The sequence below is a fragment of the Coregonus lavaretus genome (genome assembly GCF_964263955.1).
Source record: "Coregonus lavaretus genome assembly, chromosome: 3".
NCBI classification, from domain to species: Eukaryota; Metazoa; Chordata; class Actinopteri; order Salmoniformes; family Salmonidae; genus Coregonus; species Coregonus lavaretus.
Window position 1 is genome coordinate 7842945 of NC_139990.1, and position 12295 is coordinate 7855239.

Sequence of the window (12295 nt, forward strand, 5' to 3'; positions counted from 1 at the left end):
AATACCAGCAACAGTGTGTGAAAACCTTGTGAAGACTTACAGAAAACGTTTGACCTGTGTCATTGCCAACAAAGGGTATATAACAAAGTATTGAGAAACTTTTGTTATTGACCAAATACTTATTTTCCACCATAATTTGCAAATAAATTCATTAAAAATCCTACAATGTGATTTTCTGGAATTTTTTTTCTCATTTTGTCTGTCATAGTTGACGTGTACCTATGATGAAAATTACAGGCCGCTCTCATCTTTTTAAGTGGGAGAACTTGCACAATTGGTGGCTGACTAAATACTTTTTTCCCCACTGTATTTAGCTAGCAACATCATGTAAAATACCAAACCCAAAAGTTTTTGCAGTTTGACTAACATAATTTTGGAAGAAACTTGTTGACCAATGCCAGAGTTACTGTAGGCTATATAATGATGAGATGGTCGTGTCTCCGCCCTAACAATGGGAGTCGTTGTCCCAAAGGTGGGAATGCCGACTTGGTATTTCCGAGTTGGATGACCGTTGAAAACCATTTTCCCAGTCTGAGCTCATTTTTTTCTAGTTCCCAGTTGTCTTGAACGCACTGAGTCAGAAGTTGGAGATTTCCGAGTTCCCAGTTGTTTTGAACGCTGCACATGTGAAAACCATTGTGAGGACTGGTCATGTGATGTCATGTGGTGGAACTTCTACATCAGATTTCACAACAATCATGTTTTATCAATGACACGCCAGGGCAGTCAGTTGGTGTTTACTACCCATTAGACTATTTGTTTTATTAAACACAGAAGTAGACGGTAAAACATTTTTTTTAATTAAGAGGAACTCAGTTTTGGTATAAGGCTATTTGATTGTGAACTAGCTACATCACCTATTCCAGTAGGCCTATAGGCTCCTAATGCCGCGTTCACGTCAACGATTTGGAGCTCTCAGGTGCACGGAAGGAACGCAAGAACTATTCTCACCATTGACTGCTGAACTCAGGGCCATGTTTGTTTACATTATCAGTGGTGCGTGACGCCAGAGTTCAGCATCTGAGAAAGATCGGGGTCCAGAGATCATACCCGAGTTTCTTAGTCATAATTACGAGTTGAAGGGGCGTACAGGTGCATTTTTCCCAGTAGGCATAGGTCGTACTTAAGATTTCCCGCCATCACGTGAACGCAGCATAATCTACGCGAAGTTCGTGGTGTTTCATAGACAGGGAACGTTAAACATATACCGTCTTATCATGAACCTGTCTACCGCCTGAAGCAAATGTACCGACGCTCCAACGCTGTCTAAACGTTAATACGCCTCGCTTGCAATATGGTGTTAGAGCAATTTGGAATTTTCACATCGGCAAGAAAAAAAAAAGAAAAAAGGAAAGGTTAAATTAGGCTACTACACACCTTTATAGGGTTAGGGTTCCCACACCGCCATGTTACATCGTTTGTTTACAGAAGACAGAGGCAATCACCTGCTCTAATTAGCTTTTGAAGCATCTCCTAACACCTGTGGGTAACGGAATCGCCAGAATTAGTGTTGTAACCGAAAAATTCTGTCGGCTGCAACTGTGTTAAACGCGGTTAAAACGGTGTACAGTAGGCGGCCTAAGTGTATATTTTCTATTTGTGAAATTATTTTGATGTGATGTGAAAGTAGAGGGCTTTATGTTTCCAAAACCATATCGCAAGCGAGGATTATTAAGGTTTTTAAACGTAAAAACAGAGCGTCGGGATTGTAGTTCACAATCGGCCATCTGTGGTCCATACCTTCAGCTGAGAAACCAAGCAGGGGAAACTGGAAGCCCCCTTGAGCCCCCTTGGGTTCTCGAGGGCTATAATGTTTCCCAGAAGTGTTTGTGGAGCACAGTTTGGGTGATTATATTTGATAAAGAATCACGTAAATAAACAGGGATTTATGTAATCATATTGACTTAAAAGATAACGATAGCGTTGCAAAAAGAGGCAGTTTGAAAGCATCCCCTGTTTATTTTTTTATTTTTTTATTTTACCTTTATTTAACTAGGCAAGTCAGTTAAGAACAAATTATTATTTACAATGACGGCCTACACCGGCCAAACCCGGACGACGCTGGGCCAATTGTGCTATCTTGCCTCTTGCCAGCCATTGCTTTCTTCTTGTCTCTGGGGCTACATTGTGTGTAAACATATGGTGTAAACATGCATACATAAGATAGTGGGCCGTTAAACTCTGGCTTTATATCCATACAGCTCTATTAGTTGAGGGAAATTGTTATGGGCCAGTCTGAATTGACTCGCATAAACAAACGCTATAGCTACAACCTGTTTAGTTCCACCGGAATAAAATAACCGGTGACAATTGAAGAGTCACCCCAACTCTCTCATGTCACCAGCTCTGAGCAGCCGGGCCCTTCTACCTCCTCCCCCCTCCCGAGCCAAGCCCGGCATAAAAGCCCTCTCCCGTGCGCCGTAAATAATGTTGATAAAGACGCCACCGAAAACGACTTTCACGCGTCGCCCGATTGATTTAACGTGACCTCCGTTTCCAAATGATATTGGAAGTCTATTTAAACAGATGAAGGCTTAAATTGTCTCGCTTGTATGTGCATTAATTCCCCATTCATCATCATTACTCAGTGATTGGTCCATCCACGCCTCCTCGCCAGCCCGCGCGCTACGACAAGGGCCTGTAAATTAGAATGTAGTGCAATTTAAAGAGCAGCAGCAGCCTCGGATAGGATGGCTGTGTTTTTTCTCTCTTCAGTGGACAGCTGCTTCGCACCTCCCCTATCAAAACGCTATGTGCTAGTCAGGGTTCCGACGAGCCCGGAGCCAATTCTCACTAATAACATATTCTAAGGCCGAGGTAATTGCTGTTATGTGCGCAATATAGCAGCCCATCATATCTTGTAGCTCGGTCGTATACTTTCAGCGATTAAATGGAGTGTTGATGGTGGATTAGGCAATTGAGGATTCAACGTAGTGAGGGAGAGCTGGGGATCCATATGCGTTGTTGGGTAAATGCGGTTGTAATTTGTATCACTTATGTGTCATTCTGGCACTGTGACGCGCGTTTGAAAAGATGATCATATGGTGGTGGGGGTTGCTACTGTATGGGCCCCAACCAGTCCTGGCCGCTAAACAGAACTCACACTGTCACTGTCCAATGGGAAACAATTGTGAAATGGCCAATGCATTTGAATATGTATTTCCTTTACATTTTATTTTACGTTATTATTTTATTATGCACAAGCCAAAACAATTTTCCTTTCCTTTCTGCAACCTCCGTGTAAGGTAAAAATATGGCGTGATGGCTGACATAAATCTGCCTTGTGGCTTCGCCCTGACCCGGGCGGCTTAAACGGTGTATTATTCCAAACATATGCATTTTAATCAGCTTGGTCACACTTACAAGAACGCCAGTTAATAAGGCGATCAATCACAAGGGCGCGCATGGGGTGGAGGGTATTTCGGGGGGGGGGGGGGGGGGGGGTAGCTGGTGCTGCCTGATTAGTACGAGCCTTTTACCTCGTGACACATCGGAATGCACGCCGGATAGTAGCATGATTTAACGAATAATTAGCCAACACATTATTTTCTCTTCAGATAGAAAAATAGATATAGGCTAATATATTTTAGAAACTTGTGTTTATAGGAAAGGGAAAGGTATCACGATAATAAGACCGTATTGTTTGCTAAAATGTTGGGCTAAGTTAAAATAATAATAACAATAATATGCCATTTAGCAGACGCTTTTATCCAAAGCGACTTACAGTCATGCGTGCATACATTTTTGTGTATGGGTGGTCCCGGGGATCGAACCCACTACCTTGGCGTTACAAGCGCCGTGCTCTACCAGCTGAGCTACAGAGGACCACGATAACAGTAAGCTAATGCTGTCTCGTTTATTCGTTAGATAACCATTGGAGATGAGTTCATTAGAGCGCGAACATGACTTAGTTTATCTAATTTTAGACTCAATACATATTTAGGCCTATACAGATAATTTGTTACTGCGTTTTACAGGAGCATAGAATATTGGAACGCTTTTATCCACCCTCGATTTAAATGTCACACATTTTCACTAATCATTTGCTGAAATAACTTCTAATCTACCCTCTCGACGATGTAAACGCCTATTAAAAGCCTCTGAGCTCGTGGTGCTACAGCCTCTTTCTAGTGTCCCACTATATCCAGAAATCTGTCATTTACCGAGAGCGCACGCCTCAATTACGCGTCAACAAATTAAACTCGCGCTGATTGGTTGGGCCAGTTGGATCATCGATCTTTTAGCATTCCAATATCTTCTCGAGACAATTAATTCTGCCGTTGTCTATTAACCGGTGGGAGAGAAAATAATGACTGGTTTTAACCGAGCCCGGGGACCGCTGAGCTGTCATACAATCTCGCGCGCCCATCACAAGACTACGCCCAGCAATTCTGTATTTTGACACCGACCACTTCAGTCAAATTACTGCTTTTGTTAGGAGCAATATGCAATGACAATGCCCTGTACCTTAGGCCTATTGTATTTTATATTTTCCTATGGCATTTGTCTATAATAGTCCTACAAGTAAAGAAATCGCTAGGACGTTCCATAGGCCTACTTCTATTATTTTAGGCCTAACAATGTGCAATTAATTCGTTCTATATCAATAGAATATGAATAACCTTTTGGAATATATTTTTTTTAATTTGATTTAGATTAGGATTGTACATGTAGGCCTTCCCCTGATGCCAGGCTGCAATGAAAACTAGTAGGCCTATTCCGTGAGTTGTAGAATAAAACATTCGATGGATTTTGTTGTTTGAAATGCTGTTTATTGCAAATTTGAAGTCCAGAACAATCCAACAATATATTCAGCAAGAATTACCAGAGAGTTCAGTTCCTATATGAATTCGCTCTCTTGAGCCTTTTTACAGTACTATCCCTAAAACATGACAGGGTTATTTCGATAAAATACTATGCCAGTAACAGTGCAAAGCGATAAATGGACATAATGAAATAATAGCAATTTCCCCAAACTATTTTAGAATGAGTATAATAAATATAAGGCTTATAGTATCAGAATCAGTCGTTATCAATGCATTTATCCAAGCATTCGGTCTTATGAACACTGGCTGAGGGTAAAGTAGAATGGGGGAGAATTGGCGGTAGGCAGGGGCGGAGAGGTGGTAGCAAGTGTTCAGTCGAGGGTATATGGGTGAGATGGGCAGCTCGAGCGAACTCGGCCTAATTTGCCTGGTGTGATTGTCCAATGGCTTCTCTCTCTTCCCGGGTCAAGCCAGAGCGAGCTAATCCGTTCCCCTGGCGCCTTGTTACCGTTTGGCAGAAACGATTCTTCCCGGCCTCCGCGCGCCGCCGGTATTATCATTAATTCAACACTCAAAATTCATCCGCCACGTACATATACATCACTTACTAATTTTACCAGCATCTGCACATTTCGGCCCCAGACCGTCAAAAAAGGGACACTCAGGCAGGGAGAGAGAGCCATAATGAGACGGTGCAGTCTGTTAACAAATTCCCTTGTTAAAAAAATAAGATGGAAAACATCATTCTAGTGTAACTAGCCTCCCCATATATGTAGGTCGAACTGGACATGTGAAGAGACTACAAATAATGATAAACCGTTAACGCCATCCATCACGGAGATAAACGTTTGTCTGTAATTCCCAGTCCGCCTGAGCTCTCTCTTTCCTCGCACCAAATTAATTTGAGATAAATCAAATGTATTTTTTGTACGATCTCGGAATATTTCATAGTCTGCATGGGATTTTGTAACTGAAATGTATTTTTTCAGTGGATAGCGTGATGTGTGAGATCATCGCGTTGGTGCTTGAAAAAATATAGCTTAAAAACTGGGTAGGCTATTTTTACGCTCCGAGCTCGCTCATCTCTCCTTTTTGTTATGTAGCAGGTGTATGTAACAGCACGCGCTGCAGTACCTGTCGTTTATGCTGCTGCTTGTATGGAGTCTGCTCCACAAGAGCCTTCTATTCATGCTGTTTGAGTCCTGTTCATGTGTTTTCTTTAAGTTAGATAAAAGCTCATCATGGTAAAAGCGTATGGCCCTCTTCTGCGCTTCATTGACCCAGTCCAATGAACACATGTGGATGTGCTCTCTTCGTTTTATCTGGTCAATTGCACCTCCTCTCTCTGGTCCAAAGTCACCGGTGAGGACTTGCTCAGCACCGACGGTGTAAACGTCAGAAACGCGTCAGTCCTGCTCGTTGGGGAGCACGGGAAGTCTGACCCGGTGGGCCTCTGTGGAAAGCCGTTTGTTTGAGCGGAGTGACAGGCGAGGCAGGAGCAGGGGCTCCCCCCGGGACCGAGGCCGTGGGCCGGGCTGTGGTACAGGGACGGGTGCCTGAACGCACACAGCAGCTCTGGCCTCTGGTAGGGATGAGACAACATCCGGAAACTGTCGAGGGACCTGAGTGGGTTGGAGAACGGGGTGGCGGAGGAGGCCGAGCCGGCTCCGACCCCAAGGTGGGAGTAATACGGTAATGGAAGGTGGGACGGGAAGGAGTAACCGAGGTTCCCGGTGGCGGCCGCGTGGCTCATCATGTAAGTATAGAAGGCGGGGTCGGCGGGGTGAGGCCACGTCATGGCCAGACGCTGCCGCTTGTCCTTCATTCGTCGGTTCTGGAACCACACCTATGGAACACAAACATACAGACAGGTGGGGTAAAATATTAACCTTCATATGTCTGTGACGAGACAGACAACATATTTACAGCTGTTTTTGCACTTTTACGCAAGGTTCCAAATGACCTTACAGTTAGAGAGCAGTGGCCAGACATACACGGAGTGTACAAAACACTAGGAACACCTGCTCTTTCCATGACATAGACTTACCAGGTGAATCCAGGTGAAAAAGACATGATCCTTTATGGATGTCACTTGTTAAATCCACTTCAGTCAGTGTAGATGAAGGGGAGGAGACAGGTTAAAGAAGGATTTTTAAGCCTTGAGACAATTGAGACATGGATTGTGACATTCAGAGGGAGAATGTGCAAGACAAAATATTCAAGTGCCTTTGAACGGGTAGATAGTAGGTTGCAGGTGCACCGGTTTGAGTGTGTCAAGAACTGCTACGCTGCAGGGGTTTTCACGCTCAACAGTTTCCTGTGTGTATCAAGAATGGTCCACCCCCCAAATGACATCCAGCCAACTTGACATAACTGTGGGAAGCATTGGAGTCAATGTGGGCCAGCATCCCTGTGGAACGCTTTCCACACCATGTAGAGTCCATGCCCCGACGAATTGAGGCTGTTCTGAATGCAAAAGGGGGTGCAACTCAATATTAGGAAGGTGTTCCTAATGTTCTGTAAACTCAGTGTATAGGCCTATGCAAATTCTTAAGCTCGCCCCTTAAATGTTTCCTGTTTAATCATTAACACAATGAATCAACGTTTTATTTCGGTAAATATTGCCCGTGAAATTGCATTTACTGTATTGTTTTGAGAACCCACATAAATATAGGTTAAGTAGCCAAGGCCTCGATTTGTCTGATGTGATTTCAAGTGAACTCACATTTTCTTTTTAGATTTGCAACTAAGATATGTCCTTTCTATGCCAAATATGTTGTATGGGCAATAGGCCTAGATGTAGTCGAGAAACGTTATGATGTTGAAATAGGCTACTGTTAAAGCCGAAGACCCTTATCCTACCTTGATTGTGGTTTCTGGTAAATTTAGTGAAGCCGCCAGTTCGCATCTCCTCGGCCTGGACACGTAATTCTCCCGGTAGAATTCCTTCTCCAACCGGCCGATTTGCTCCCGAGTGAAGGCTGTCCGGTACCGTCGCATCACGTCGGCCCCGTAAGACAGCGAGCCCTGTCCTGAACTAATCTTACCAAGATCCATGCCGTTGTCACTCGGGTGGCATGGGGAATCACCGTTTCGACCTGGAATGGGTTTAAAACATGAATCAGATCATTAGTTATTGAATAGCATAAAGTAAAGATACATTTGATGACAATAGTTTCCTACAATTATATGTTGTACATGTTTTCTTTTGTTATTTTTGTTTTGTATAATTGTCACTGCAGCCTCTATTTTTCGTTTGATTGAGGTTGACATAAATCGAAAGCAGAGCACCACAACTACCCAAAATGCATCTCATCATATATTAAGCCTATATAGGCCTAGAGTAAACTAAATAATCCAGATAAATGAATACCATAGCTAACTGCAGAAGGGATAATTATATTAATCCATCATTGTGATATTTTATGCAGCACCCAATTGAATGTGAAGAGAATAGAATATATAATCATTCGTTCAACATGTAGGCTACTTTTTCCCATTAATTTGAAAACAGGTCCTCAAAATACATATGGTAATAATCAAATCAAATCAAATATTATTTGCCACATGCGCCGAATACAACAGGTGTAGACCTTACAGTGAAATGCTTACTTACAAGCCCTTAACCAACAATGCAGTTTTAAGAATATAAAAAAAGTGTTAAGTAAAAAATAGATAAGTAAAAAATGAAAAAAGCAAATAATTAGCATTAGACAATTCATTTGGAGCCTATTTTTCATAAAGACATGGCCAGTGTGATGTCAGTTCTCCTTGAGTATGGTCCCCAGATAATTCCAATCAGTCTACCAACGAATTAATAAGGTATTCTAGTGTTTTGGGGTCTGTCATTTTTATTTGTGGTTTGTTTACTTAAAATCTCTACTAGTAGTATACGTGCAAATTGGTTAATTTGCTATAGGGTGTCTGGCGCCGGGGTGACTTTAAAAGTGACACTGTGGTTAAAACCCTAGCTAAGGGGGTGTAACCCTATAACAAGCTAAGATCTCTCATGATTGTGGATGTAATAATCTATAGAGAAATTAATTCATTCCAAATGAACGTTGTTAAAAAAACAATAATTATGTTCAGTAAAATGTCACTCCTTATCCATAATTCAATCGTACGGAATATCTTGCATATGTTACGCCATAATTTACTTTTTTCATTCTGGACGCTGCATTCACAGAAATAGGCTACTACGAATCGATTGTAGACCATGTTTACAGCGTCACATCGGTTGCATTAATTCGTTTACATTTTCCCAACTTCAAAATCACATCCATGCAATGTGTTAAAGAAAACGAAATGAAGAGTGCCATTCCGTTTTATTCATTACCTTTCCCATCGGGGTAGTCCATGCTTTCTGGCGTGCAGCTCACATCAATTTCCTCATAGAAGTCTGATTCTGTGTCCGAGCTGCTCGTTTCTTTGTTGGTGTGATCTATCCGGTGTCTCTCCGTAGAAGAGGACATGCCAACCGGCCTTATATCGGCGCACACGCGTCCGTGTGCGCCCTCCACCTCCTCGTCCGCTCTGTCTCGCGAGTAGGGTGCAGAACCAGGGCTCAGGCAGTTCCTGTGGACCGTCTTTCCTTGCGGTTCTCGCGCGGGGCTTCCAACTGCTTCCGAGAAATTAGAGCTCGTCTTGCCAACCGCCTTGCCAAGTTGACCACCCTCCGCAAGCATCACCATCTCCTTTCTGTTTTCCATTACCGACGAACGAACGCGAGTCGAATGAACGGGCGCCAAATCACTATGGAGAGAGCCAAGCTGTCTGTGACACTGCAGGCTACGGGTGGCGAGTGGATTCAGTCGTGAAAGTGGAGAAAAAAGAGTAGAGGAATTGATTGAAATGAGAGGAGAGAAGAGAGGGGGATGTACGTTCTGATCCTGCGAGGCGAGCGCTTCAGAGTGCGGCACAAGCCCTGGGAGGGTTCACCATTGCATGCTCTTTCTCTGGAGCTGTCATTCTTAATAGGGCAGTCGTCATAATGGCACCCCTGATGACGCCACGCATCGATTGGATGTGGATAAACAGAGAACGAGCAATCACGACGGCGGGATGAGGGATAACAGGGAAGACAAGCAGCTTTGGAAAGGAGTGTAGGCTACAAGCACATTATCAATTGGTAGTGCATGCCGCTTGCAACGCCAGGGTTGTGGGTTCGATTGCCACGGGGGGCCAGTATGGGAGAAGAAAAAAAAAGTATGCACTCACTAACTGTAAGTCGCTCTGGATAAGAGCGTCTGCTAAATGACTAAAATGTCAAATGAGCTAATGAGCAAATTATTTTGTGCAAGTATCAAGAGTATATATAGTCCACTGAACGTCAATGTTCTCCAATCCTCAACCGTTCGAAACGATGAATTCTGAAATATCTTCAAGATTTCAATGATAGTTTTTTTTAAAGGTTCTAAAGGTCATTCTTAGGAGGTACTAAGTTATTAAGATGATGAACACTATTGATATGTAAATTACAATTATAAATAATGATTTACTAATTTCTAGGACACCAGGTTATGTGTAATGTGATGCATGAAATAATCCATATTATTAACCCACTATATACATTTTTGACAAGGGACAAATTATTTGCGTTGTTTGTTGTGACGTGGTCATCAAATAACCCACACATATTTTTTGGGGAAATATTATAGTGTGTATTTGAAGCTAAATGGTGAAGCTAATTGGTTTAGCATTGTGATATTTGTAATCCACAGCAGGAGCACAATATAACAGTATGGTGACGTTTCTTGCAAAGTGCCAAGGCTCCCCTTAATTGTGTTATGTAGTACTGTATGTGTGAGTGAATCTGAAGTTGTCAGCTTTCTGTCTAAAACAAAACCCAATTATTTTCAAACGTCTGTGAATGTGAAGGACAATGCATAACAATATAAAGCCTGTTATTCAATTGAAATTCTGATTGCAGTAAACTGCACTGGACAGAATGAAGACCATATTAATATATTTGCCACGTTATTCAGTTTCAAGGAAAGCGTTGCAAGCATTGCAATAAAAAGCATCGGAAAGCGTTACAATCAAAAGCATCGTGGCCACCAATGCATAGGCCCATCTTATAACAAAATAATCACGTTGTTCTAATACATTGTCCCTGAGACTTCAATTCCAAAGGGAAGTTAAAGCAGATCTATTCTCAGTGGTGCTTAATAGAGGCGTTTAAAACATGTTCCATTTGGAATAACATGCTTTATGCGCACCTCGAAGCGTCTAATGAAATGAAATGGAGATGTCCACTCTTTAGTGGCCTGTCCAAGTATCCATGGAACACTGCGTAATTGGAACGGAACACGCAATCTTCGTCACATTTCAGTGTCCCGCCCTATCCCTCTCCATCCCCTCTCTCCCCAATCTCTCTCCCTCTCTCACCCCCTCCTTAAAGTGGTGCCAAGTAAAGTGCTCAGTCTTGGTGGCCAGAGTTAAGATTACTGACCATTTGACTTGTGATTACATTCATATTAGTCTGAACAACCAACAACATGGGGCTACACAGCCTGGTCTCATAGACTATAGGTAACATAGTAAACGTAAATCCGGGACACCCAAATTAGTACATGTTACTAGGTATGGTTACATAGATGGTTACTTAAGGCAAAAACGAAAGTAGGGTGGTTGGTCGGGGTGGATGGGTGGGCGTACAACGCGAACGTCTAGCAACCCAAAGGTTGTGAGTTTGAATGGTATCATTTTTGCTAATTATCAACTTGTTTACAACTTACTACTTTTTAGCTACTTTGCAACTACTTAGCATGTTAGCTAACCCTTCCCCTAACCCTAACCTTAACCCTTTTAGCTAACCCTTCCCCTAACCTTAACCCTTTTAGCTAACCCTTCCCCTAACCCTAACCTTAACCCTTTAACCTAACTCCTAAACTTAACCCTTAGCTAACTTTAGCCAGCTAGCTAATGTTAGCCACCTAGCTAGAACATATTATACATTTAGCAAATTCGTAATATATTGTACGTTTTGCTAATTCTTAACATATAATACGAATTGTAATTCATAACATATCATACGAAATGGGGGATGGACATCCACAAATGAACACATACCATACGAAACGTAATATATCATACTAGATGGAGCAACTCGGATTTACATAGAGAATAATACGAAATGCTCTGAGACCAGGTTGGGCTACAGGAAAGGTTTTGATCACAACCCAAGACCTATAATTTAGGAAGCATTGTTTTACTGTAATTGCATAGTTTTATCAGCTATACTATAGCCTGCATTATGGCTATGGCATATTTGAACATAAAGGGTGAAACTTTATAAAATATAAAATAAGCATAAAAAGGATCAACGTCGGTAACTTCAGAAATATTAGAGGGCTATACATTACTGGACAAGTCAACCATTTGATTATTGTGAATTTAATTTTCTTGTCAAGCCATGTCTCCCGAGTAAAACAAAACAAAACCATTTCTGACATTCTCTGTGCACACACGCCTGTGTTCTATGGGGGATTGCGCATGCGCAGATAAAGGCGACGCCGTGCATGTTGGAT

The 12295-nt window shown here is 42.3% G+C and overlaps 1 protein-coding gene across 1 annotated transcript; it reads right to left on the minus strand.

Moving 5' to 3' along the window:
- Positions 1–4761: 4761 nt before the first annotated feature.
- LOC311106408 (homeobox protein XHOX-3-like) lies at positions 4762–9475 on the minus strand (the record flags this gene model as incomplete). The annotated part of the gene is made up of 3 exons (XM_084148738.1): positions 4762–6612; positions 7629–7864; positions 9103–9475. 3 exons carry the CDS (start codon positions 9473–9475, stop codon positions 6085–6087), a joined length of 1137 nt encoding a protein of 378 aa, XP_084004864.1. The 3' UTR covers positions 4762–6084.
- Between the last annotated feature and the right edge of the window lie 2820 nt (positions 9476–12295).